Genomic DNA, 24,284 nt, shown 5'->3' with positions numbered 1-24,284 from the left:
TATTTCTAACAGTAAAGTAAATTACAGTGCATTGTGCCGTTAAGTATCTTGTGTTCTTGATCATGCTAGCCGTATTTTATACTTTACTATTCGGAAATTGCATTAAATTTGCGATTTCTGTGCCAACTCCATAGGCTATGGTAGGATTTAGCCCTTCAAAACGGGACTTCAGCACCCGGGGAATGCTGAGTGGGCGGGTCGTGAATAGGGCTAATTGTTTGTTTGTATGTCATGATGCTGCTGCCAGCCCTATAGGTCTGTGTGGCTGAGACACCCAGAGAGGGAGGGGTCATGTCAGGACAGGAGAGGACAGACAGCGTGTGTCTGTGTCCCGTGGACATGGTGGCGGTGGCGGTGCCCCCCGCCCAGGGCCAGTTGCTGCTGTGTGTGCTGGGGACGGGGGATATGGCTCGCACCCTGGGTCAGAGGCTGATGCACGCCGGCTACAGGGTGGTCTACGGGAGCCGCAGACCCCACAGCTGTGGACCCCTGCCCCAGGGAGCGCAGGTACACACATGCACCTTTTGATTGATTGATTGATTATTTTATTAGACAAAAATGGAGAACAGTACAAGTACAGTTGAACACCCTGCCTAAAAGGAACATCCCAAATAAGACTTTTTACTGTATTTTTTTACGTTGAAAGCCCTCTGTATTTAATTCATGGACATAATAAATAACAAGCAAAAATAAAAAAATTAAAAAAGGGGGGGGGGGGGAAACATTCAATAATATCGCAGTTATAAAAACACTATATGTACAGTATCTCGCCTGTCTATGGGAGAAGTGATAACTACCTCCTTCTCTGGCCTCCTGAAAGGTGAGTTTTCAGGGCAGTTTTGAAGGATGCCAGCGAGCTACATGTTTTAAGGGAGGTAGTCAAGGAATTCCACACCTGGGTGGCGGTGTTGTAGAAGGAGAATTTACCCATATTTGTTTCATTTGTTTTATATTGCATTTCATTTGACTTTTCATTTTCATTCATATTTTTTACATTGCAAAGTGCACTAAGCTAGAGGTGTGTTTGTATTGTTGACTTCAAACTTGTCAACAGCATGATAATATGACGTGTTCATGTGTGTGTGTGTGTGTGTGTGTGTGTGTGTGTGTGTGTGTGTGTGTGTGTGTGTGTGTGTGTGTGTGTATACCTGCATGCTTGTGTCTTTGTGCGTGCATCCATGTGTGTGTGTCTGCATGTGTGCATGTGTGCATGTGTGTGTGTGTGTGTGTGTGTGTGTGTGTGTGTGTGTGTGTGTGTGTGTGTGTGTGTGTGTGTGTGTGTGTGTATCTGCATGCTTGTGTCTTTGTGCGTGCATCCATGTGTGTGTGTCTGCATGTGTGCATGTGTGTGTGCATGTGTGTGCGTGTGTGTGCATGTGTGTGTGTGTGTGTGCAGGTACTGGGCCATGCAGCAGCGGTGCAGTCAGCCAGCGTGGTGTTTGTGTGTGTTCACAGAGACCACTATGACTTCCTGCACACACTGGCTCCTCAGCTTAAAGGGAAGGTAAAGTATGTTATACTATATACAGTACACTCAGAAGGTACAGTATGTTATACTATATACAGTACACTCAGAAGGTACAGTATGTTATACTATATACAGTACACTCAGAAGGTACAGTATGTTATACTATATACAGTACACTCAGAAGGTACAGTATGTTGTACTATATACAGTACACTCAGATTAACCCATTCAGAACGGGTACACTGTATTGTGTATTATTATTTTATGCTTTAACTATTGAAAAATAGCAGATATACAAGCTCACAGCGCGGCACCGAGTGCCGCGCTGCGAGCTTGTAGATCTGCTATTTTTGAAAAACCGTGAAAATTTGAATTTTGACCCGATTCTATAAGTGTCTTTTGAATCCTTCTATGATTTTTTGAAAAAAACCTATGTTTCTATGTCAGCCATCTGGCCAGCCATCGTCAAAGAAAAGGTCCTTTTCGCTTAACTGGAGCTCAGTTAGTCTGTTCTTGAGAGACTATATGTCGGTGGTTCTCAAACCTTTTCATGTGAAGGACCCCCAAAATGACATGTATTTGGCCACGGACCCCCATCTCAAAATATTTAGTTCCAGGGACCACCCAGAAGCAACATTTGAGTTACAAACGTTCGCTTTGAAAATACACATATTCAGAGATTTGCACACATTATTACGACTTTTTCAAAAATAGCAGATCTACAAGCTCACAGCGCGGCACTCGGTGCCGCGCTGTGAGCTTGTATATCTGCTATTTTTTCACTGGTTAAAGCATTCAATAATTCTAGGCCTAAAGGGAAGGTACAGTATGTTATACTATATCTCTGCTGTCGGGCCGAAACCTCCCAACTCCAAAATGTTCATTTTCTGAAAAGTGAGCTCAAGTGGAGTTAGGAGGTTTTGACCGAAGGGCTTTTTACTACTTTTCATTGGTTCAATATTATTTTAACCAACACACAGACGTAAAGGGTGTTCAATAGCACATATTTATATATATATATAAAAAAAAGAGAGGGCCAATCGGGTGGAGTTAGCTGGTTTGGCAGAAAGTGTGGAGTTAGGAGGTTTTGTCCCAAGCACTTTTTACTACTTTCCATTGGTTCAATATTATTTTAAACAACACTCAGATGTAAAGGGTGTTCAATAGCCCTGATTTATGCCAAAAAATCTAAAACCTCTAAAATTGAGTAAAGAGGTTTTGGCCACGATATACACTATCGAAACATCACCCCACAATACTGCAACATACTAATAACCAAGACGTAGTGAGGACAATATTTTGGTGACTCCTTTCCCCATAATAATTGTTGAAAGAAATATTGAAAATAAATTTATTTTAGTTTTTTTTTTTTTCTCCATATTGAATGTTTTCATATAATTCATCATGAGTTGGACAACTGGTTGTACATAGCTCTGCATGTAGTGCCGCTTTCCTCGGCTCACCGTTTGTCTGTGATTGGCTGTGTTGACAGGTGCTGGTGGATGTCAGTAACAACCTGAGGAAGGGTCTGTACCCAGAAGCCAACGCTGTGTACCTGCAGAGGTGAGAGAGAAATACTACATCACTTCTCAATAGGGGTGCAACGATGCATTTTAACAGCGATACGATACGTATCACGATACATGGTTAACGCTGTGGGTGCTGGGGGCGTGTTTCTCCCTCCACGCCATCAGCGCCCACACCCTAGGTGGGGTCGGCGATAGGGCCTTTCTGTGTGGAGTTTGCATGTTCTCCCTGTGTCTCCTAGGGTTGATACCCTCACAAAAACATGCAGTAATCCTGGTCTCAATAATGCCTCCCCCTGGCCAGCCGGGGCGCTTGATGGAGGGGAAAGGAACTGGTTGGATTAACGTGTTCCTTCCACGCGCTACGTCCATCCCGGGGAAATCCCCCCTGTCAGGTGAAAAGAAACAACTTGGACTACTCATGCATTGAAGGAAGCATGAGGTCAGTCCGTTGTCTCCCCAGGCGCGGCAGAGGGAGAGCAGAGCCCAGGATTACATAGGCAATTGGCACTGGGTGAAAATGGGTTGCAAAATCGTTGGATAAAAATTATAAAATAATTACGATACATGGTTAACGATACCATACATGAACGATATTGGTTCATTCATGGCGATACGATACGATTCGATTCAATGATTTAAAATCAATATAGTAACTATTTAGCAAAGACATTAAATCTGAGTAAAACGTGTAATATATCTATTATCATGGAAGTAAACGCTGTGGTTATCTAGCAAATACATGGACATTATATTTCCACACATATGGACAAACCCACCTTGACATGGACACAGAGATTACACACATTTATCGATAGACCAAGAGTAGCTATATGGAATGGAAAGGTAATGAAACCCCTCTTTTTAAATTTCCCTCTTAAAATGTTCAAATACAAGGCACACATACTTTAATAAGTTTCCATAAAATCAATTATTTGCATTGCAAAACAATTCAATACCGATTACTGCATTTTAAAACGGTACGATACGATACAAAGCCAAAGCGGTACGATATTTTGCATTTGCAAACGATATAGTAGATCATTACAAATTAAAATCAGTTACTATATTGTTACACCCCTACTTCTCAACATGAGCCCACGGTGCTGGGATTAACTTGACATAGTTATCCCAGTGGTTGTCAAACCTTGCATGTCAAAGACCCCCACAGACCCCCATTTGAAAATGTATGCCAGGGACCCCCATAAGAGAAGATTTATATGGATATAGCAGTGATTATCAACTACTTTATCTCTGGGACTGCAAACTACACTCTAAAATCATCAATGTCATCAATTAGTGATTTAATTAATGTATAACTCTGAGTGTTCCATTTCTATGCTCTCGGAGTTACAGACCTTTAAGGGTCATTTCGTTTGGGACCCCCTGGAAAGGGTTTTGTGCCAGGGACCCCCAGAAGAGTTTTTTTCCCTAAACATTTAAAAAAATAGCAGATGTACAAACTCACTTCGTGCCACGCTGTGAGAACCACACACAGTAAGACTCCCTAATCGGGAGATAAGCGACCGTCACGTCGCAAACACAAACTTTAGAAGGCAATGGTAGCCAATCAGGAGGGAATATGGGAAATGGGACAGATCCATGTTGATGACATGACTTTAGAGATACTGCTTTGTGTGATTTTAAGCCAAAATCTGTAGGAACAGTGTCCAAAAATGTGTTTTGCAAAATTCGGCCTAATGGTTGCGCTAGAAGAGAGCCATTTCTCCCCCCAAGTGTGCTCTATTGCCTCAGTGGTAGAAAACAAACAAAACAAAAAAGTAGACAACTCCACAGAAAAACAAACAAAGAGTAAATGGTGAATAAATTGAATGAGTGTCTTGTGTTAATTGTTCTGCACAGGCTGGTTCCTGGAGCGTCTGTGGTGAAGGCCTTCAACACCTTGTCTGCCTGGGCTCTGCAGAACGGACCATCAGACGCCAACAGACAGGTAGTGTACCTGTCTATGAAATATGATTGTTTTAGGGGTCACTGCCTGCAGGGCCGGATCTACAATATGGGCACTTTGGGCACGTGCCCAGGGGCCCTTGGCATCAGGGGGCCCTCCATAAAAAAAAAAGAAGAGAGAGAAAAAAAAAAAGAAAGAAACCCCCAGCCATAGTTATCTAATCCAAATGAAATGAATTAAATTATGTTCCCAAGACCCCCAATTTGGTGGTCACAAAAAGGTATTTTGTAATTTTTTGGGGGAAGGATATGGCTTGTTTTGACCATATATTAGCACTATAATTGTACATTGTTATTTATTTTGATTGTCAGTGGCCACACTGCCACTGTTTCTTACCTCAGACTGTTATTGTCTTAGGTGTGTTCACTGGCTGCTGATATCGTTAAGCTACTTTTTAAAATATTGAAAACGGTTAGTCTGGAGCCCTGTAGCGCGTACGCAGATTGGGGCCCTTGGAGCTTCAGTGCCCAGGGGCCCTCAGAGGTGGTAATCCTGGCCTGGCTGCCTGAAAAGGTTGAGAACCACTGCCGGCGCAGGGGAAGGCTAACCTGGTGAGCGGCTATCGCTGCTTCACTGCTCTACCAGCAGTGAAGCGGCGATAGCCTGGTCAAACCTGGGATAGCAACATTTCCACATTTACTGTGCATGCTTCAATAATCTGAAATGCAAGCTATTGGCCAAGAGTTTTATTGAGGCCAACTCCTTATACTTCCAGCAGACTTCCAGGTGCTTCAAACGCCACCGAGAAATGAATAGCTGGGGGCTACACTGTACCTGCTGTTAGGGCATTCACCAAATATTCGAATATTCGAATATTAAAGTCACTATTCGACGTTGTTCACCAAAGTTGAATATTCGCTTATTTTTTTTATTGTTTTCTCTTTAAAAAAGATATAGTTTATAAAGCATGGCTAGATAGGAAGTCATAAGAATGAGTTGTCAATGCCCCTGGTGGATGAATTTGTTAATGCTCTATACCAGGGGTTCTCAAACCTCTTAAAGTTGTGACCCCCAAAATAAACATATTTGAACTGGGGACCCCCACCCTGACAAGCACTTGGACTTGTAGGTATTACATTTAATGTGACTCGGTTCTGCAGATAAATATTGTGAAATTAGCAGATCTACATGCTCACAACGCCTCGCAACGCGAGGCGTTCTGAGCATGTAGATCGGCTATTTTCACAATGTTCGCCTCTTGCTTACTTAATATTTGACAATTTGGCCAGTTTGGCCAGTCCTGTCGAATATTCGACTATTCGAATACGTTGAGGTGGAATAATTCGAATACTAAAAATCGAACCTCGGTTCGAAGTGAAGCGGTGAATTCTTATTCTATGTGTTCTAGAGCTATGAAATCTGTGTTCTAGATCTATGCATTCTATCTTCTAGATATACTTTCTATGTGCTTTAGTTCTATTCATGAATTCTGAATGAATGAATGATTTTGTCTGGAGGGCCAAATTGTCATGTGAAGCTTGACCATTCCTCAATTCTGCATGCACGGGACACACAAAGCCACTCCTTGGAAGCGGCTTTCACCGCTTCAAAAATCACTATTGGTGAATGCCCTAGTGCATGTTGCATCCCAACACGTCTCTCTCATAGCGCAGGTGTTCCTGTGCGGGGACAGTGCCGAGGCCAAGCAGACGGTAGCAGAGCTCTCCAGCAGGCTGGGTCTGGGTGTGGTGGACAGGGGGTCCCTGGCGGCCTCCGGGGAGCTGGAGGACTTCCCCCTGCAGCTCTTCCCCCTGTGGAGGCTGCCTCTGGGCCTGGCCGCCGGCCTGGCCGCCTTCTTCTACCTCTACGTGCTCACCATCGACGTCATCAACTCCGCCACCACCGCGAAGAAGCCGGAGGACAGATATCCGGACAGGTCCTTCCGGATCATGGTCTCGCTGGCAAACAAGGTAGGCTGCAGACAAAGATATTTCATTTATGAAGATAGCTCAACATCATTGGATCCACTAGAGTGCGACATTGTACACAAATCCTACAAATAGACTCCTAAGTGGGCGCTGTCTCTGAGGCAAATCTCGCGCACGTCCTGTTTACTGGTGCTATAGATCCTGCGAGAGCATGTTGCTGGGACAGCTAAAGAGTAATAATAAAGTTGATTCTCTCCTTTGTTGTGTCGCTGAAAAAAGCCACTTTAGTATGACAATTTTGTTAATATTATGAGGCTTGTGATGATCGGGTCCAATATTTAGTTCAGTGACCAAACATGCTTCCGCCTCCTAAAAAGGTATCTACCTACATCACGCAGAAACAGGAAGTATGGGTCTGTTCCGCCCTCTTGCTATCGCCCTCTTGGCTATAGACCGTAGAGCAGGGTTCCCCAATTAGTTTTCCCCAAGGGCCGAATTATGTCTAGGGTACCAAGCCGAGGGCCACAACATTGCAGGGGGCGACGGTGGCGTTCCGGCTACTCCAGCGACAGTTCAGATATCGTCGTTGTCGCGTGAAAATCTTGTATGTCCAAAACCGTTCGTTTTGCATTTATCATTTAAAAAAGGATTTAAACTAGTGAAAACAGCTGATCTACAAGTGCTTGTAGATCTGCTGTTTTCACTACTTTTGTGAGACGGCCTTGTATGATGAAGCAGGGCTTTACTTTGCCAAAGAACGTACAAATTTGGAGATACGAGGTTTCTACCCGACAACGACGATATACTAGTGTTGTTGCTGCTCTTATACCACCATTATTACTGGGGTTGGTGGGGGCCAGACAGTAGCCCCCCGCGGGCCTCAAATGGCCCGCGGGCCGCCTAATGGGGAACCCTGCCGTAGAGGGTGCTGCCGCCACTGAAAAATGTCCTACTGGGGTCTTCAACAGGGGGTCCGCGGGGATACTGCAGGGGGTCCCCTAAATTGTTGGGATTTTTATTTTTATTTTTATTTTAAGAAAGACAAACATGTCATTTATCTTTAGAAAGAAAAAAAACATGATTCTGTCTCTTTTGAATAGCTTACATGATTATTGTGCAATTGACAGATTGTTAGTGATAAATTGATAGTATTGACATTGGTTGTCAGTTAATAATAGTAGTAAGAGTGGTAGTAATAGTTTGTAAATGGCAGTGGTACGGCCACTTGTACATATGCATGTTTAAAATAAAAGCATGAATATATTAATCTATTATTTTAATATTGAAAGCACCCTACCCTATACGGTAGGATGTCCCTGCTTCATCTCCCCATCAGTTTGGGGGTCCCTGGTCTGAAAACGTTGAAGACCCATGACCTACTGTATGTTCATATAACATTTTATTAAATACATGCTTGATAACAGGTACACGCACCTAGATCTTCTATTTTCTTTAAATTAAAAAAAACAAAACAATACCAATTAAACTATTTCTTCTTGCTTATAATGACTTTCCAAAATAGGGACGGCGGGTTGAAAGTGGTTAAAAATGTACCTCTGTGAAAGCCAAGTTTGACATCGAAATGAAATCTCAAAAGGCACACCCGAACCACTTGTTTGGGAACCACTGCACCGTTGCTGTTTATGAGCAGTCTGTGTGCGTCCGTCGGCCTCATGCTCACTCCTGGAATGTCACAGCTCGTGGACGACATGGAGTTGACGTCTCACACCAGGTTTTGTCCTTTTCCTCAGGTCTTCCCCATTGTGTCTCTGATCATGCTGTCCCTGTGCTTCCTGCCTGGCCTCCTGGCCTCCATGCTGCAGCTCTACAGAGGAACCAAGTACAGGTCAGAGCCAGGGACATGCTTCAGCCCAGGAAAAAGAGTTGCAGAGGCCCTCATTGCGCGCTATAGAGAGATCTCTCTCTCCATAGTGCTGCTGCTACTCAAAGATTTGCCATTTCAGATCATGACAAGTGACAAGCCAGAAGCCAGTGGGCCAATTACTGTACATGAGTTATATTTCGTCGTTGTCGGGTGGAAACCTTGTATGTCCAAAACCGTTTGTTTTGTATTTATCATTTTAAAAATGATTTAAATTGGTAAAAACAGCCGATCTACAAGCACACAACGCCTCGCACCGCGAGGCGTTGTGTGCGTGTAGATCTGCTGTTTTCACTACTTATGTGCAACGGCCTTGTATGATGAAGCAGGGCTTTGCTTTGCTAAAAAATTCATACATTTGAAACTTGGAGATACGAGGTTTCGACAGTGACGATTTACTTTGTTGGCCGCCCAGCCCCCCAAATTGGAACGAAGGCCGAGATTATTGTGGGCTCGCCTAAAGGCGAGCACACGTATGTTATCTTCATTATTTATTTCTATACTAGTCAGTATCCTCAAAACTTTGGCGCGCTTCATCTCCTAAACGCTTACACCTTTCAACACCATTCAAATTTTTATGTGTTCAGCTTACTGAGGACAAGTGTGCGTGTATTTTTCATTTTGAAATGTTTTGTAGTATAATTATAAAAAAATAAAAATGTTTAACTTTAAGCACCCAATGCATTTTCAATGGGTCCCCAGAGTGGAGAGAAGGATAATAGACCCATGTTTATGTTAAGGCGCTGTGGCTGCAGTGTTCACACTTCAGATATGCTATCTATATCATTGCGTTCACACAGGTCTGCTCTCTGATTTGATCCAAATGTCTAAGCTGTGTGATGTATAAAACTATAGTTATAGTTAAAACTATAAATAAATGTCCCTCTCCACTCTACTGATTACACAGCTGTGATCAAGAATCAAGTCCGGGCGATGGGATGTAAATCCCATAGCCATATATCCTAGAGCCCGCAGGGACAGTCAGCCATATTAGTGGTTGTTGTTGGTTGTCAGGGAGATATCAAAACCAATGCATTTCCAAGTCAGATCCACAAACACAATAAAAGCCATGCTCCACTCCTCAGTCTGGAGTGGCCACATAGAAGAACGCCTTGGTTATAGACATAGTGGAGGACATATGTGATCTGGGATTGTTAGCCTACAGTATATGCACTCAATATACTCCACTACAGTTGGAGTCCATTTGACAGTTGCTGGTTCCCAAACACAGAATCAAAAATGTAGATCTAGAACACATATAATATGTACAGTACAGTAAGGTTCAGTAGAGTACAGTAAAAGTACAGTAAGGTTCAGTAGAGTACAGTAAAGTACAGTAAGGTACAGAAAGGTACAGTACAGAAAGGTACAGTAGAGTACAGTACAGTAAGGTACAGTAAAGTACAATACAGTACAGTAAGGTACAGTAGAGTACAGTAAAGTACAATAAAGTACAGTAAAGTAGAATAAAGTACAGTAAGGTACAGTGGAGTACAGTAAAGTACAGTAGAGTACAGTAAAGTACAGTATAGTAAGGTACAGTAGAGTACAGTACAGTAAGGTACAGTACGGTACAGTAGAGTACAGTATAGTATAGTACAGTAAGGTACAGTACAGTACAGTAAGGTACAGTAGAGTACAGTACAGTAAGGTACAGTAGAGTACAGTAAAGTACAGTAAGTTACAGTAGAATACAGTAAAGTACAGTACAGTAGAGTACAGTAAAGTACAGTAAGTTACAGTACAGTACAGTACAGTACAGTACAGTACAGTACAGTAAGGTGCAGTACAGTATAGTAAGGTACAGTACAATACTGTAAGGTACTGTACCTTACAGTACCTTAAAGTATCCTATTTGTTGGGTTGGAACCGAGCCCACACTGTTTCGAAGGAACAGTATTTCTAGTTATTATTATTTTTTCCTAATGCCCGGCCTGGACCGGCCGGGAATGAACCGGCTGTTCGGGAGTTGTCCCGCTTTTCCCAATGGCCAGCACGTCCCTGGCTTCAGTACCCCCTTTTCCTGATTGCTGAATCCACGTACCCCTTTTAATCGACAACAACATTTTGACTAGAAAATACTGACATAAAAAGTCCAGTTTTTATGTCAATATGTTGAGAATAGAAGTAAGTAGCCTGTTTTCTATTCAGTAATAGTAAAATCCTCACTTAATTTGGTTTAAAGCTTTACGGAGCAGCACGTTCCCATACCTTTGTTAATATTTTATCATTTAACATAACCGTAAAATAAATGTTTCCATTTTCCTTTTTTATATCAAGTACCCCCTGTAGTAACTCTGCGTACCCCTAGGGGTACACGTAACCCCATTTGAGAAACACTGAGCTAAGGTATGGCAACATGACTGGTGTCTTGCACGCGCACGAAGGCGTGCGTGCAAGACACCAGTCATGTTGCCGTACCCCCACTGTGATGTCACACTAACAGAATCCCTTTTATGATGGCATCAATATTAATGATGCCCTGTTAGAGAGATCCCTGTGATGCCAGGGGGAACAAATCCCTTTTATGCCCATACATGGAGATATGGAGATCCCTGTGATGCCAGGGGAACAAATCCCTTTCATGCCCATATATGGAGATCTGAGATCTCTGATGTCCACATCCCTGTGGCCCTCGAGGCGTCTTATTAGTTCACTATTTTCGTACCTTTTTTTATTAGACACATAATTAATCAAATAATCGAGAAGCAGGTTTATTTTGATATTATTTCTTTATATATCAATGAATGAACGCTAATTCTATATTTTTTATGCTTCGTCACTAATTTGCTCTCCTTGTGTCGCAGCGAACATTTCAACATTTTCCTCAACATGGGGAATAAATCAATTAAATCGATTAGTTCAATGTACTGTTGCCTGCCTATCTGGAACAACCCTAACCCTACAATAATACTACTAATGACAATGATGATAGTGAACCAACTCTCAGACATGACCCACTTTTGGAAAGAAACACAATTCACCCTTCGTCAGCCTTCTGATTGGTTCCTGACTGACCAACCAGCAGGCTCTTTCTGCCTTGTCCCGGGTTGTTATGTGTTTTGCAGATGTTTCCCTGATTGGCTGGGCCGCTGGATGCTGTGCAGGAAGCAGATTGGTCTCCTGGCGCTGGCCTTGGCTTTCCTCCATGTCCTGTACACTCTCATCATCCCCCAAAGGTACCCAGAACCCCACACACTGTGGGCTCTTTTTGGCTACAACAGTGGTTCTCAACCTGTGGGCTGTCTAGCATAAAGTGTATATCTGCACATTCCTAAAGTGACAATTTAAAGACCTTTTAATAGGTTCCTCTAAAATGACAAATTAAACATTGGCCAAATTGTTAAATATTAGAGGCAGAATTTGTGAAAACAGCAGATCTACATCTACTCACAACGCGAGGCGTTCACAATAGAACCGTGTTTCACAAAATGTAGCTAATGCCTTAACTCTTAGTGCCCGTCAGGGTGGGGGGTCCCCAGTTAAAATATGATTATTTTGCGGGTTGTGGCCTGAAAGGGTTGAGAACCACCGGTCTACAAGAACCAAAGTATCCTGGGATCAATACAAATTTCAGGTTTCTGTTCCGGTCTGCATGAAAAAAAAAAAAAAAAAAAAGAGGCGACCGGAGCCGTCTCTAGTGCTGTGCATCTCCAAAATGATTTCCCTGATTTAAAATTGGTTTAAATTGGTATAACAGTTTTTCTTTATAATCGTTTAGAATGTCCATCTTTTATTCTAACTTGTAGCGCGACTAAACATATTGATGCAACGCCAACCAGAACCCACCACCGGAACATAATAGTTTTTTTGTTTATTTTTTTAAACGGATCACTCATCTCTGTTTAGAATGAATACCAGGCTTTCCTCCACGGGGGAAAGTCTGGTGATGTGTGGTTAAGAACTAAGGCTGGATTGCAGTCAAATCCAGCCTGAATCAGATCTGTGTCACATCCAGATGGGAAACTGATTTGTTCCATGTGAGCATTTAAATTGGATTCCAATCAGAATGTGGCACAGATCTGTGCTGGATTTGGCTGCCAGTGTAAATGGGGCCAAAGTGACCCGAGCTGAAACATATATCTCACAGGTTCTGGATCTGTTTCCAATATGGCCAAAGGCTCGGTTTCAGATCAGGTTCTGAGAACATGATAACGTGAAGGACAGAAAAGTTATTTGATGGAGGTTTTAGGGTGTGACGCTGTAGGAAGCTAGCTGTTTATGGAAGGGGCTGTTGTCTCTCCATCTGTCTGTCTGTCTGTTCTAGAGCCTAGAGCAGGGTTCCCCAATTAGTTTTCCGCAAGGGCCGAATTATGTCTAGAGTACCAAGCCTAGGGCCACAACATTGAATTATGTCTAGAGTACCAAGCCTAGGGCCACAACATTGAATTATGTCTAGAGTACCAAGCCTAGGGCCACAACATTGAATTATGTCTAGAGTACCAAGCCTAGGGCCACAACATTGAATTATGTCTAGAGTACCAAGCCTAGGGCCACAACATTGAATCATGTCTAGAGTACCAAGCCTAGGGCCACAACATTGCAGGGGGCGACGGTGGCCTTCCCGCTACTCCAGTGACAGTTTCCGTCGTTGTCGGGTGACAATCTTGTATGTCCAAATAAAACCGTTCGTTTTGAATTTATCATTTTAAAAATGATTTAAACTAGTGAAAACAGCCGATTTACAAGCACACAACGCCTCGCGGTGCGAGGCGTTGTGTGCTTGTAGATCTGCTGTTTTCACTACTTTTGTGCGACGGCTTTGTATGATTTGCGAAAGAACGTACAAATTTGGAGATACAAGGTTTCCAACCAACAACGACGATATACTAGTGTTGTTGCTGCTCTTATACCACCATTATTACTGGGGTTGGTGGGGGCCAGACAGTGGCCCCCGCGGGCCGCAAATGGCCCGCAGGCCGCCTATTGGGGAACCCTGGCCTAGAGCTAATCTTGCAAACTGCTGCAGAGAGATTAGTGCCAGATTTCTTGTGCACACTGCCAGCAGCAGGCCATGGAAGAACGTAGATATTTCTTGTCATATTATAACACATATATATATGGACACGTGGTATATACGTTAGTGGTTCTCAACTTGTGGGTCGGGACACCCAGGGGGTCCCCAAATTATTTGGGGAGGTCCCCAGATGATTAACTTAATGTGCAACATTGTTTTCTCTGTCAACAGTAAACAAACCAACATATTTCTACCATCCACATTTCTAGAGTGACAATTTAAGGACTTTTTTAATACCTCTAAAATGCCAAATTAAACATTGGTCAAATTGTCTAATATTAGAGGCATAAATTGTGAAAATTGCAGATCTACATGCTCACAACGCCTCGCGTTGTGAGCATTTAGATCTGCTATTTTCACAATAGAACTGTGTTATACAAAATGTAATGCCTCACCTCTTAGTGCTGGTCAGGATGGGGGGGGTCCCAAGTTAAAATATGATTATTCTGGGGGTCCCAGCCTGAAAAGGTTGAGAACCATTGGTATATGTGTGGCGGAGAGAGTCGCAGCCCCAGCCTGAAGCCTCAAAAGTCTAGTAGCTGCCCTCTTTCCAAAGGGATTTCCCTTTCGAGTGATGGTTAAGATATTGGACTTTCACGCGGGAGACCCGGGTTCGAAGCCGGGTGGGGAGGTTCGGATCACCTCTGTTACATATGTAACCCTAACTTATCTATACATGATTTCCTCATCAACCCACTCGCTGCTTTTACAACCATAAACCCATGAATGTAATGTTTTGTTGTTGCTGTTTAATCAATTCATGAATAATGACAGATTATGTATGCTCTCAGTAAATAAAGTCCAGAATACAGTAAATAGCTCAATAACACAACTGAGCTCAATTTGTTAATCTGCAAATGAAAAAAAGAAGAGTATAAAAAGTAGTGGGTTTTAAAGTAGGGTCTGTGTTTTGTTCCATAAATGACAGATTGGCAAAAGCATATCGTCACTGTCGGGCAGAAAGCTTGTATCTCCAAGTTTCAAACGTGTACATTCTTTCGCAAAGCAAAAGCCCTGCTTCATCATATTAAGGCCGTCGCACAAAAGTAGTGAAAACAGCCGATTGACAAGCACACTTGTGTGCTTGTAGATCGGCTGTTTTCACTAGTTTAAAAACCCGACAACAACGATAAGCAAGGACCCTTTTTAATGAGCTCACTATTTACCCCCTTTCCCTTCATTTGTAGGACAAAGCAACGTAACACATGTATGAACAGTTAGAATTATTTTAAAGGTAGTAATTCTGTGCATTCTTCTGCAGACATTATGTAAGAGACAAACTCATCCAGAAAGCAGTGTCTCAGGTAAGGCAACAATTAAAGACATTCTAATATGGTCTTTAAAGTTGCTAAAAGCAGTTTTCTGCTGACATAAGCAGGAAACAGGCAATTGCTTATTTTTATTTTGTATTTGTATTTTATTATATTCAGGCGGCTAACAATGCTCCCTAAAAAAATCTAGTTTCTGTGGCGCTTCTAGGAGCCGCAGTCTGCCTCCAAAACTATTATTTTATCTGTAAGAAGCTCTGTCACTAGCAGCTCATTGGTGCATGAACCAGGCGACCAGGGCTAAAAGGATTGACAGAAAGGTCAAACAATCCGAACAAGAACAAGAGGCGGTCCTGATTGGTCTTCTTATTGGGCAGGCTATCTGTCTATCGACCAATGACAGAACTTCTCACAAAAAAAAAAAGAAAAAAGTTTTTGAGGCAGATTGTGGCCCCAGGAAGTGTCACAGAGACAAATTAGTTTTAGGAAGCATGGTTAGCCGTCTGAATATAATAAAATAAAAATAAGCAATTGACTGTTTCCTGCTTATGTCGGCAGAAAACTGCATATAGCAACTTTAATGTTTGACGCTCTGTTCCTACCTCAGCCTTCCTCTCAGTTTCTCTCTCTCTTAGTATGCTATAATCCAAGCCATTGTTCTGGCAAAATAATAATTGAAATCTTGTTTAAAAAACAAAAAAACCTGCCTAACAACGATGTCAAAGAGTAGAATTTATTTGTACCATTTTATCATGAGCAATAGTGAGGACCAATTACATGACGACCTGCTTAATGTGAGACATTATCTTCTCGCTCACCAGTAAACAAACCAACATAACATTTAAGTGTACAGAGTGTATCTGCACATTTCTAAAGTGACAATTTAAGGACTTTTTAATACCTCTAAAATGACAAATTAAACATTGGCCAAATTGTCAAATATTTGAGGCGGAAATTGTGAAAATAGATTGTGAGCATGTAGATCTGCTTTTTTCACAATAGAACTGCGTCATACAAAATGTAATTCCTCAACTCTTAGTGCTTGTCAGGGTGGGGGTCCCCAGTTAAAATATGATTATTTGGGGGGTCGCGGCATGAAAAGGTTGAGAACCACTGCTTTAAAGTAGCAAAAAGTAAGAAGCTACAGTAGAAGACGCAATTAACAAGCTCACAACGCATTGCATCGCTGTCAAATAAATGTGGAGTAAACAAAAGTACAGTATTTTCCCCTTAGGTGCTATGGAGTAAAAGCATAATTTAAAGCATCAAGAAATGAAAATACCTCAAGTAACTACAGTACAGTATAAAGCAGTGGCTCTCAAAGTGGATTCCAGGGACGCTATAGGTTCCTTTAGGGCGGTCTAAATTGACCAATGCAAATGCCATTTGTACACTGTCAAAGTTAAAGGGATATTTCACTTAAAACCTAACCCTATGGTTTAACATCCTTTACTGTTCGTTCTCTTTCAGATCAGGAACAACAAGACGGAAGCGTTTGACACCACGGAGGCCTGGCAGACAGACTCCTACTTCTCTGTGGGCATCCTGGGCTTTGGGCTGTACGTGGTGCTGGGCATCACATCCCTGCCCTCTGTCAGCAACGCCCTGAGCTGGAGGGAGTTCAGCTTCCTACAGGTACAGTATGTGTGTTGCAGGGGTGTTGCACCACATTCTGGGCCCTAGGATCCACTTCATATTTGGTGCTTTAACTTTTGAAAAATAGCAGATATACAAGCTCACAGCGCGGAGCCGAGTGCCACGCTGCAAGCTTGTAGATCTGCTATTTTTGAAAAATCTTGAAAATTTGTGCAAGTCTTTGAATGTTTTTGACATGATTCTATAAATGTCTTCTAAATTCAAAATTCATTTTTTTTTTTTTTTTTAAAGCCACCTTTGTTTTGGTGAGTAGCGAAACTGTAATTGGTATTTTTTCTTGAGAGAGGGATCACCAGTCCGTATCATATCTCTCTCTCTCTCTCTCTCTCTCTCTCTCTCTCTCTCTCTCCCTCTCTCTGTGTCCCATTAACTTTACATACAGGAGAGAAAAAGCCAGAAATAAATCTGTTTTGAATAGCATGCAAGGGGTCAAACTAGGGTTTCTTCATGATTTTGAATCCATTGCAAGCATTTGTCTCATCACTCATCACTAAACCATAGTTTTGTGGGTCTTTAGCTCTCTTTAGTTTTTAGCCCAAGGAAGCAAAACAAATGCTTGCAATGGATTCAGAATCATAAAAAAACTCTAGTTTGACCTCTCACATGCTACTTTTTTTCCCTGTATTTTTTCCCCAAACTTTAATTCGCTTTTAATTTTTTTTTCCGTTTCCCCAGGAGTTGACATTTTCAAACTCGTAGTACAGTACATGTTATTAGACACCTTAAGAAACACATTGGTGATGACATTTCTTGGTAACGATTTAGTTCCCAGATTTTCATATGTTTACCATACTATCTCTCTCTCTCTCTCTCTCTCTCTCTCTCTCTCTCTCATGGTTCCATTGTGCTTCCAGTCCAAGCTGGGCTCCGTGACGCTGTTCCTCTGCACGCTCCACACCTACCTGTACGGCTGGGACAAGTTCCGGCTGAAGAAGAGCTACAAGTGGGGGTGGGTTCCTCCGGCTCACATGCTGTGCCTGGTGGTCCCCACGGTGGTGCTGCTGGGCAAGCTGCTGCTCCTCCTGCCCTGCGTCCACCGCAGCCTCGCGCGCATCCGCCAGGGCTGGGAGAGGAGCGACGCCGCCGGAGCCGAGAGAGGAGAGGAGGACAGGGGCGTCACAAGGGGGAGGGGGGAAAGTGGGACTGAGTTACTAGGGCCCAGGGAGGTGGAGGGGCCTTAATTATTTTATGCTTTAGCTTTTGAAAAATAGCAGATATACAAGCTCGCAGCGCGGTACCGAGTGCCGCGCTGCGAGCTTTGTAGATCTGCTATTTTTGAAAAAGTCGTGAAAATGTGTGTTTTTTAAAAGGATCCCCGGCTAATATGACAAATATGCCTTAATACATTATAATTGTCCTCTATAACTACAATGTAAAATTAAAAAACACCTTTTTTTGCTGTCGCAAGTTGATAAAACCATGTGTGATCTATCCCTATGGAATTTATGGCATGCATGTGAAAATAAAAAGACACACATTTGAAATATTGATTTGATGCTCATATTAACCAGGAAGTATTAAGTTTGTTTTTATTTTCACATGCATGCCATAAATTCCATAGGGATAGACCACACATGGTTTTATGACATCATCAACTTGCGGCAGCCAATTCCCCTATTGAGTGAAAGATTAGCTATTTCTAGAAGAAATAAAATATTTAAGGTGTTTTTAATTTTACATTGTATTTATAGAGGACAATTATAATGTATTAAGGCATATTTGTCGTATTAGCCAGGGATCCATTCAAGCGAACATTTGTAACTCAAATGTTGCTTCTGGGGGTCCCTGGAACTCAATATTTTGAGATGGGGTCCGTGGCCAAATGCATATCATTTCGGGGGTCCTTCACATGAAAACGTTTGAGCACCACTGACATAGAAACAGGTTATTCAACCTTAGAAGGATTTGAAATATTTCAAAAATAGCTGATCTACAAGCTCGCAGCGCGGCACCTGTGAGCTTGTATATCTGCTATTTTTCAATAGTTAAAGCACAAAATAACACGTAATAATGCGTTACCAGTCTAAATGGGTTAAACCCCATAGAGATGAAAAGGGGAAAAACAAGAGAGGAAAAAGGCGAGATGGAGGCAGCCAGCCAGGGGAAGGGAGAGGAGTGACATGGGAGATGAGAGAGTTGGAGGAGAGGAGGAGCAGTCAGCTACTGATACCATAAGAATAGAACATGCACTTTGAGTCTGTCATGTTCCCTAAAACACATTTTTGTTTTTGACTTGATTTTCTATTGTTATTATTTTATGTTGTACTGTATTAAATTCACTGTTGTGATTGTATCCCTTTTTTTATTTATTTTTAATTAATAAAAAAAAATGTGGGCACCTGCGAAAATAGCAGATCTACAAGCTTGTTGATTGGCTATTTTGAAGGAGGCTATGAGTCACACTGCTATTTTCGATATTTTCACCAAAAGGGGGGGGGGCAGATAGAATATGGGGGGTCGTGGCCTGAAAAGGTAGAGAAACACTGCTCTAAGATACGACCATGTCATTTCATCTTTCCTTGTGATCAATGTGATGTCACCCACTTTAATCCTGCGGAGGTTTATTCTGGACCCAAGACATAATGGATTCAGGTTTTCCTAGGTGTAGTGATAGTTTGTTATCAGTGAGCCAGCTGCAGATTCATACCGGCATCAGAACTAAGGGCCTCATCAACCTGCGGACCATCCGAGACCAGGAGTGCTGAGTCACCCACGAACGAGAACAGATTCCAGTCACATGCTGTTAGTGTAGCAGAGTGACTCACTGCCTCAGCCTGATGGCCTCAAAAGTCCCTTTTCCACAGGCCCAACACGACACCACTCCACACCACACCACTCCACACCACACCACACCACTCCACACCACACCACACCACCCACTTGTGCCAGGTTTTCCACAACAAGGACCTGGGTAGAGTGGTGTGAAAGTGGTACTAAACGTGGCACTAAAAAGCATCCAATCTAGAGTAGGTCTGAGCTAGGCCAAACAGGGCCAAACACTTCATAATGACTGATCACTCACTGACTTTTCATTTAGACCACCAGGATATAGTTGTAATACATGATAATAGATTCTATTATATTATAATCTATTATAGTGTATTATAATTATCATAGTAATACATGAATACTTTATAGTGTATTATAATCACAGTTATAATCCATTATAGTGTATTATAATTTAGGATAGTTGTAATACAAATTTATATTGTATTATAATCACAGTTAAAAGGGTCAATGTGTTTCTTACCGATAGCGGTACTTTTGTGTAATGGAAAATATAGATATTTTTTATGTGGTGTGGTGTGGTGTGGTGTGGTGCTAAAGCTGCAGTCGAAAACGGGCTAAAAGTATCTCCCTCGGTCCATAGGGATATCCCTTTGGATCAATGGTTAAGATATTGGACCTTCACATGGGAGGCCTGGGTTCGAATCCCGGGTGGTACATTGGTGCCGTGACCCGGAACAGGTTTCCCCCGTGAGAGGAGGTCAAAAGGGTCACGGTGTAGCAGAGTGACACTGCCTCAGCCTGAGGGCCTCAAAAGTCAAGTATCTCCCTCGGTCCATAGGGATATCCCTTTGGATCTGAAGCCAGATTGGAATTTGTACATTATAATTTATTTCATTGAGGTATTTTTTTACCATACATATATACATATTTTACAGTATATCGTCGTTGTCGGATGGATACCTTGTATGTCCAAAACCGTTCGTTTTGTATTTATCATCTAATAAATGTACTAAACTAGTGAAAACAGCAGATCTAGCTTGCAGATCGGCTGTTTTAACTAGTTTTGTGCGACGGTCTTGTATGATGAAGCAGGGCTTTGCTGTACCAAAAGACGTACACATTTGAAACTTGGAGATGCAAGGTTTCTGCCTGACAGTGACAATAGTATCCAAACTTTTGAGAGATAGAGCATAGAGCATATAATAGAAACAGGGCGGTAGTTTCCAGGGTCTATAATTTGCTTCCTTGTTTTTTGCACAGAGGGGTGACCATAGAGTTATAATATTAATAGAGAGGACACATATATCCCCGCCCGTCCACTTGCATTGAGTTGCTCACCCAGCGCATGAGGCGTTTTCACCCCTCCATCCGGGTAGTAAAACGTGACGTAGTGGGTCTACTGTGACGCATTTTGCGTCATCGAATTTGTTCATGGACGCGCTTGGGCACAAAGTCATGAACAAGCACTGCCACTGTGAACGCGCTGGGGCTCAAGTCATGAACGAGCGCCGCGAGTACGAGCTCTGTTGGTTTAGACGGTTGAGAAACGCTCTCTAGTGGGGATGAAAGGGAAACGCCGCCCAGTACAGCTCCTCTCCCCGGTTGAGAAGCACTCTGCTCGGATTCGATCTTACGATACGTCCCGCTGGACTGAGGCATCGCCTGGAAGTGTAACTCCACGTTGAATTAATTAACCATTGTGTATTTCATGGTTTAACCTAGGGGGTCCGCGGGGACACTGCAGGGGGTCCGCGAAATTGTTGAAAAAAAAAAACGTTATATATTTTTTATTTTTATTTAAAAAAAGAAAGAAAAATAATAATTTGTCTTTAAATATAACAAAAAGACATGATTCTGTCTCTTTTGAATAGCTTGTATACATGATTATTGTGCAATTGACAGATTGTTAGTGATAGATTGATAGTATTGACATTGGTTCTCAGTTATTAAGGTATGTTTATAAATGGAAGTGGTACAGCCATGCACTTGTACATGCATGTTGGATGGAGCAGGGACCCCCAAGGTAGGGGGTCCCTGCTCCATCTCCCCATCAGTTTGGGGGTCCCTGGCATGAAAACGTTGAAGACCACTGTAAACAAACAAACAGAATGCATTTCAAATAGATCAGTGGTTCTCAAAGTGGATTCCAGGGACTCTGTGGGGTCTATACAAGTGTATACTGACAGTGTACAAATGGAACCAACATTTGGTTAATTTGGTTCCATTTGTATTGGGCTGGATGAGGTTGGTCATGGCCAAGTACTTGACGACTTTCTTTCCTGGTGCGAGGATGCATTTTTTAAATTGAATGTCTCAAAAACAAAAGAGATGTGTGTTGATTTTAGGAAATCCCCCCCCCCAGTTCCCCAGAACAGTGTTGTCCATGGTCGGCAAGTTGACCTGGTGAACACCTACAAATATCTAGGCACTATGTTTGATAGTAAGCTTAAATTCGATGTGAACTGTGAAACATTTGCAAGAAAGGTCAGCAACACCTCTATTGTTTAAGAAGGCTTGCTACATTTCAGGTTGACAAATCCTTAATGAAACTGTTCTACAGTGCTTTTATTGAGTCAATACTCTCCTTCTCCATCATTTGTTGGTATATGGAAACCTGAATGTAAAGGACAAAAATCACCTTAGGAGAATTGTGAGAACGGCTTCAAAGATAGCTGGAGTAGACTTCAGTAGCCTGGATCAAGTCTACCAAAGGCAGGTGCTTAAGAAAGCCAAGTCCATTGGTATAGACAGCTCTCATCCTCTCAGCTCTGAGTACAAGCTGCCTACTGCCTACTACAAGCTGTAGTTGTAGTTTCATCATCTTTCAGGTACAGATATTTGACTGCACAGGTGTTAAAATAATGTGATGGAATATGATCAAAAAGATGATCTGGCTGGCTGGGAATTGGCTGGGAATGTATTCTGTTGTTTCAGAAATGTATTTTCAACATGGTATGAACAATGTATAATTATAATAAAGCTCTATATTCTGATAGCAATCATTACCATAAGAGTATGTGTACAGCAACAGGTGTCTGTATCTCCAGCTGTATAAACTGAAAATGATTTTAGGTGGGTTGACAATTGTATCACTGTACACTGATTGAGTGTACAGTGAGTGCTCCAGTTCCAATGTTGCATGCTCACTTGTTTATCAACTATCATGACATAAGTTCTTGCTTTGGATAGAAGTGGTATTTTGGACTCTCCCATTATTTACAACAGGGGTCTTCAACAGGGGGTCCGGGACCCCTAGGGGGTCCTCAGAGTTACTATAGGGGGTCCTCCAAATCTTTGTGTGATAGAAACTTTTTTCTATTCCACTTGAACCCTAGTGTCCTTATTCTGAGAACTTTAGCCAAAAATAGCCGATCTGCAAGCTCACTGTGAGCTTGTAGATCTGCTATTTTTGGCAAAGGGCTTTGGTGTAGAGGGGAAAAAGAGCAGACTAATTACAGAGTGAAAGTGAAGCTTATTAAGTATTGACGGTTCAAGTGGTTAAATATCTGAAAACACAAATTGACATGAATCCAAAATACACTGATGATTGTGCGGTCAGGCGATTAAACTATATGGAATCTATGAAAAGGTTGTGGGGGTCCCTGCTTCATCTCTATCTCATCTGGGTCCGTTGCCTGAAAACGTTGAAGACCCCTGATTTACAATATGAACCTGTGTTGTCATTCAGTGTGGTAATCTTAGCATTTTGCATGGATTCCTTGGGTGAAACGAGTCATAGTTAAAGTTACTGGTCTGTTCTAGACAAGCCTAGAGTTGTGTTCTGTTCCAGAAACAAGTTTAAATATAATTCATATAGTAGCTACAGTCTGAAATAGAGTATTTTTATTAGATGACAGTGTCTTGACATATAGAGACATTCTTTGAAATCCACATTAGATATTATATATATATACTCTATGCATTAGATGCACTTTGTCCAAAATGAATACATTTAATTACGCATTTGTAAGTGTCACAGACAGAGTGATGGAGACAGGCCATGAGACAGACCCACTTATAACTATGAGACAGACAGGCCTACTCAGAAATGGCTTTCGCCTACTTGTGGGTTATCAAACCATGTATGTATCGCATTTAAATTCCATTTTGATAGTAAATCTTCATTAACATTTCACGTAAAGCTTCTATTTAAAAAAAAGATCGGACTTTTCAGAACCCAATGCAAAGTCAATGGCAGACAGCCTCTGTCAAGATGAGAAAACGCGAAAATCGTAATAACTAATACTAATGTAGGGTGACCAGACGTCCCGTTTTACCCGGGACAGTCCCGTTTTCAAGCTGCGTGTCCCGGTGTCCCGACAAATATCTCTAAAACACTAATATGTCCCGGTTTTCAACATTCACTGCAAAATTGTCCCGGTTTTCACCAGAATTAAAATAATCGTAGCTGATTTCAGTGGTTGCATACACATTTATCATGTTCTTTTCATGAAAACATGCTCACCTAACCAAACAGAAAAAAGGAACACATTCATTGCGTGTCTGAATTCAAAGCTGAGGCTGTTTGTCAATCACTCACTGCCTGTTTGCAACCCTGCGGTGCGTGTGTGTGCGTGCACGAACGATAGAGAATGGGCACGCGCGTGCGCGGTAACGTGCGCATTGCTTTTAGGGTCCCAGTTTTAGGCAACAGTGTTTTGCGTCCCGGTTTGAGTGGCTGAAAATATGGTCACCCTATACTAATGAGTAAACCAACAGTTTTATAAGAACAATATTGTTGTAACTAAGAGATTCGGGAAGGTATCTATATTTAATAAACACAGAATAAGAAGTAATAAGAAGAAGTCGCTATGGTTATTTCCTGGTTTAATGCGGTCTGCGGTGCGGTGCTCTCCGCTCCGGAGAGGAACAGAGGATTCAGCTGTCTGGAGTGGAGGGG

At 42.1% G+C, this 24,284-nt stretch overlaps 1 protein-coding gene across 1 annotated transcript; it reads left to right on the top strand.

Annotated features, from left to right (window-relative positions):
• Positions 1-291: 291 nt before the first annotated feature.
• On the top strand, positions 292-20,002 carry LOC308281497 (metalloreductase STEAP4-like; the record flags this gene model as incomplete). Its single annotated transcript, XM_080721715.1, has 11 exons — positions 292-507; positions 1,397-1,504; positions 2,961-3,031; positions 4,858-4,945; positions 6,577-6,873; positions 8,583-8,677; positions 11,782-11,913; positions 14,992-15,034; positions 16,469-16,633; positions 17,509-17,769; positions 19,982-20,002. 11 exons carry the CDS (start codon positions 292-294, stop codon positions 20,000-20,002), a joined length of 1,497 nt encoding a protein of 498 aa, XP_080577841.1.
• Positions 20,003-24,284: the final 4,282 nt, after the last annotated feature.

This window comes from Nannobrachium achirus (assembly GCF_963921795.1).
Source record: "Nannobrachium achirus genome assembly, chromosome: 3".
NCBI lineage: Eukaryota > Metazoa > Chordata > Actinopteri > Myctophiformes > Myctophidae > Nannobrachium > Nannobrachium achirus.
This window is presented reverse-complemented; position numbering and strand designations above follow the sequence as displayed.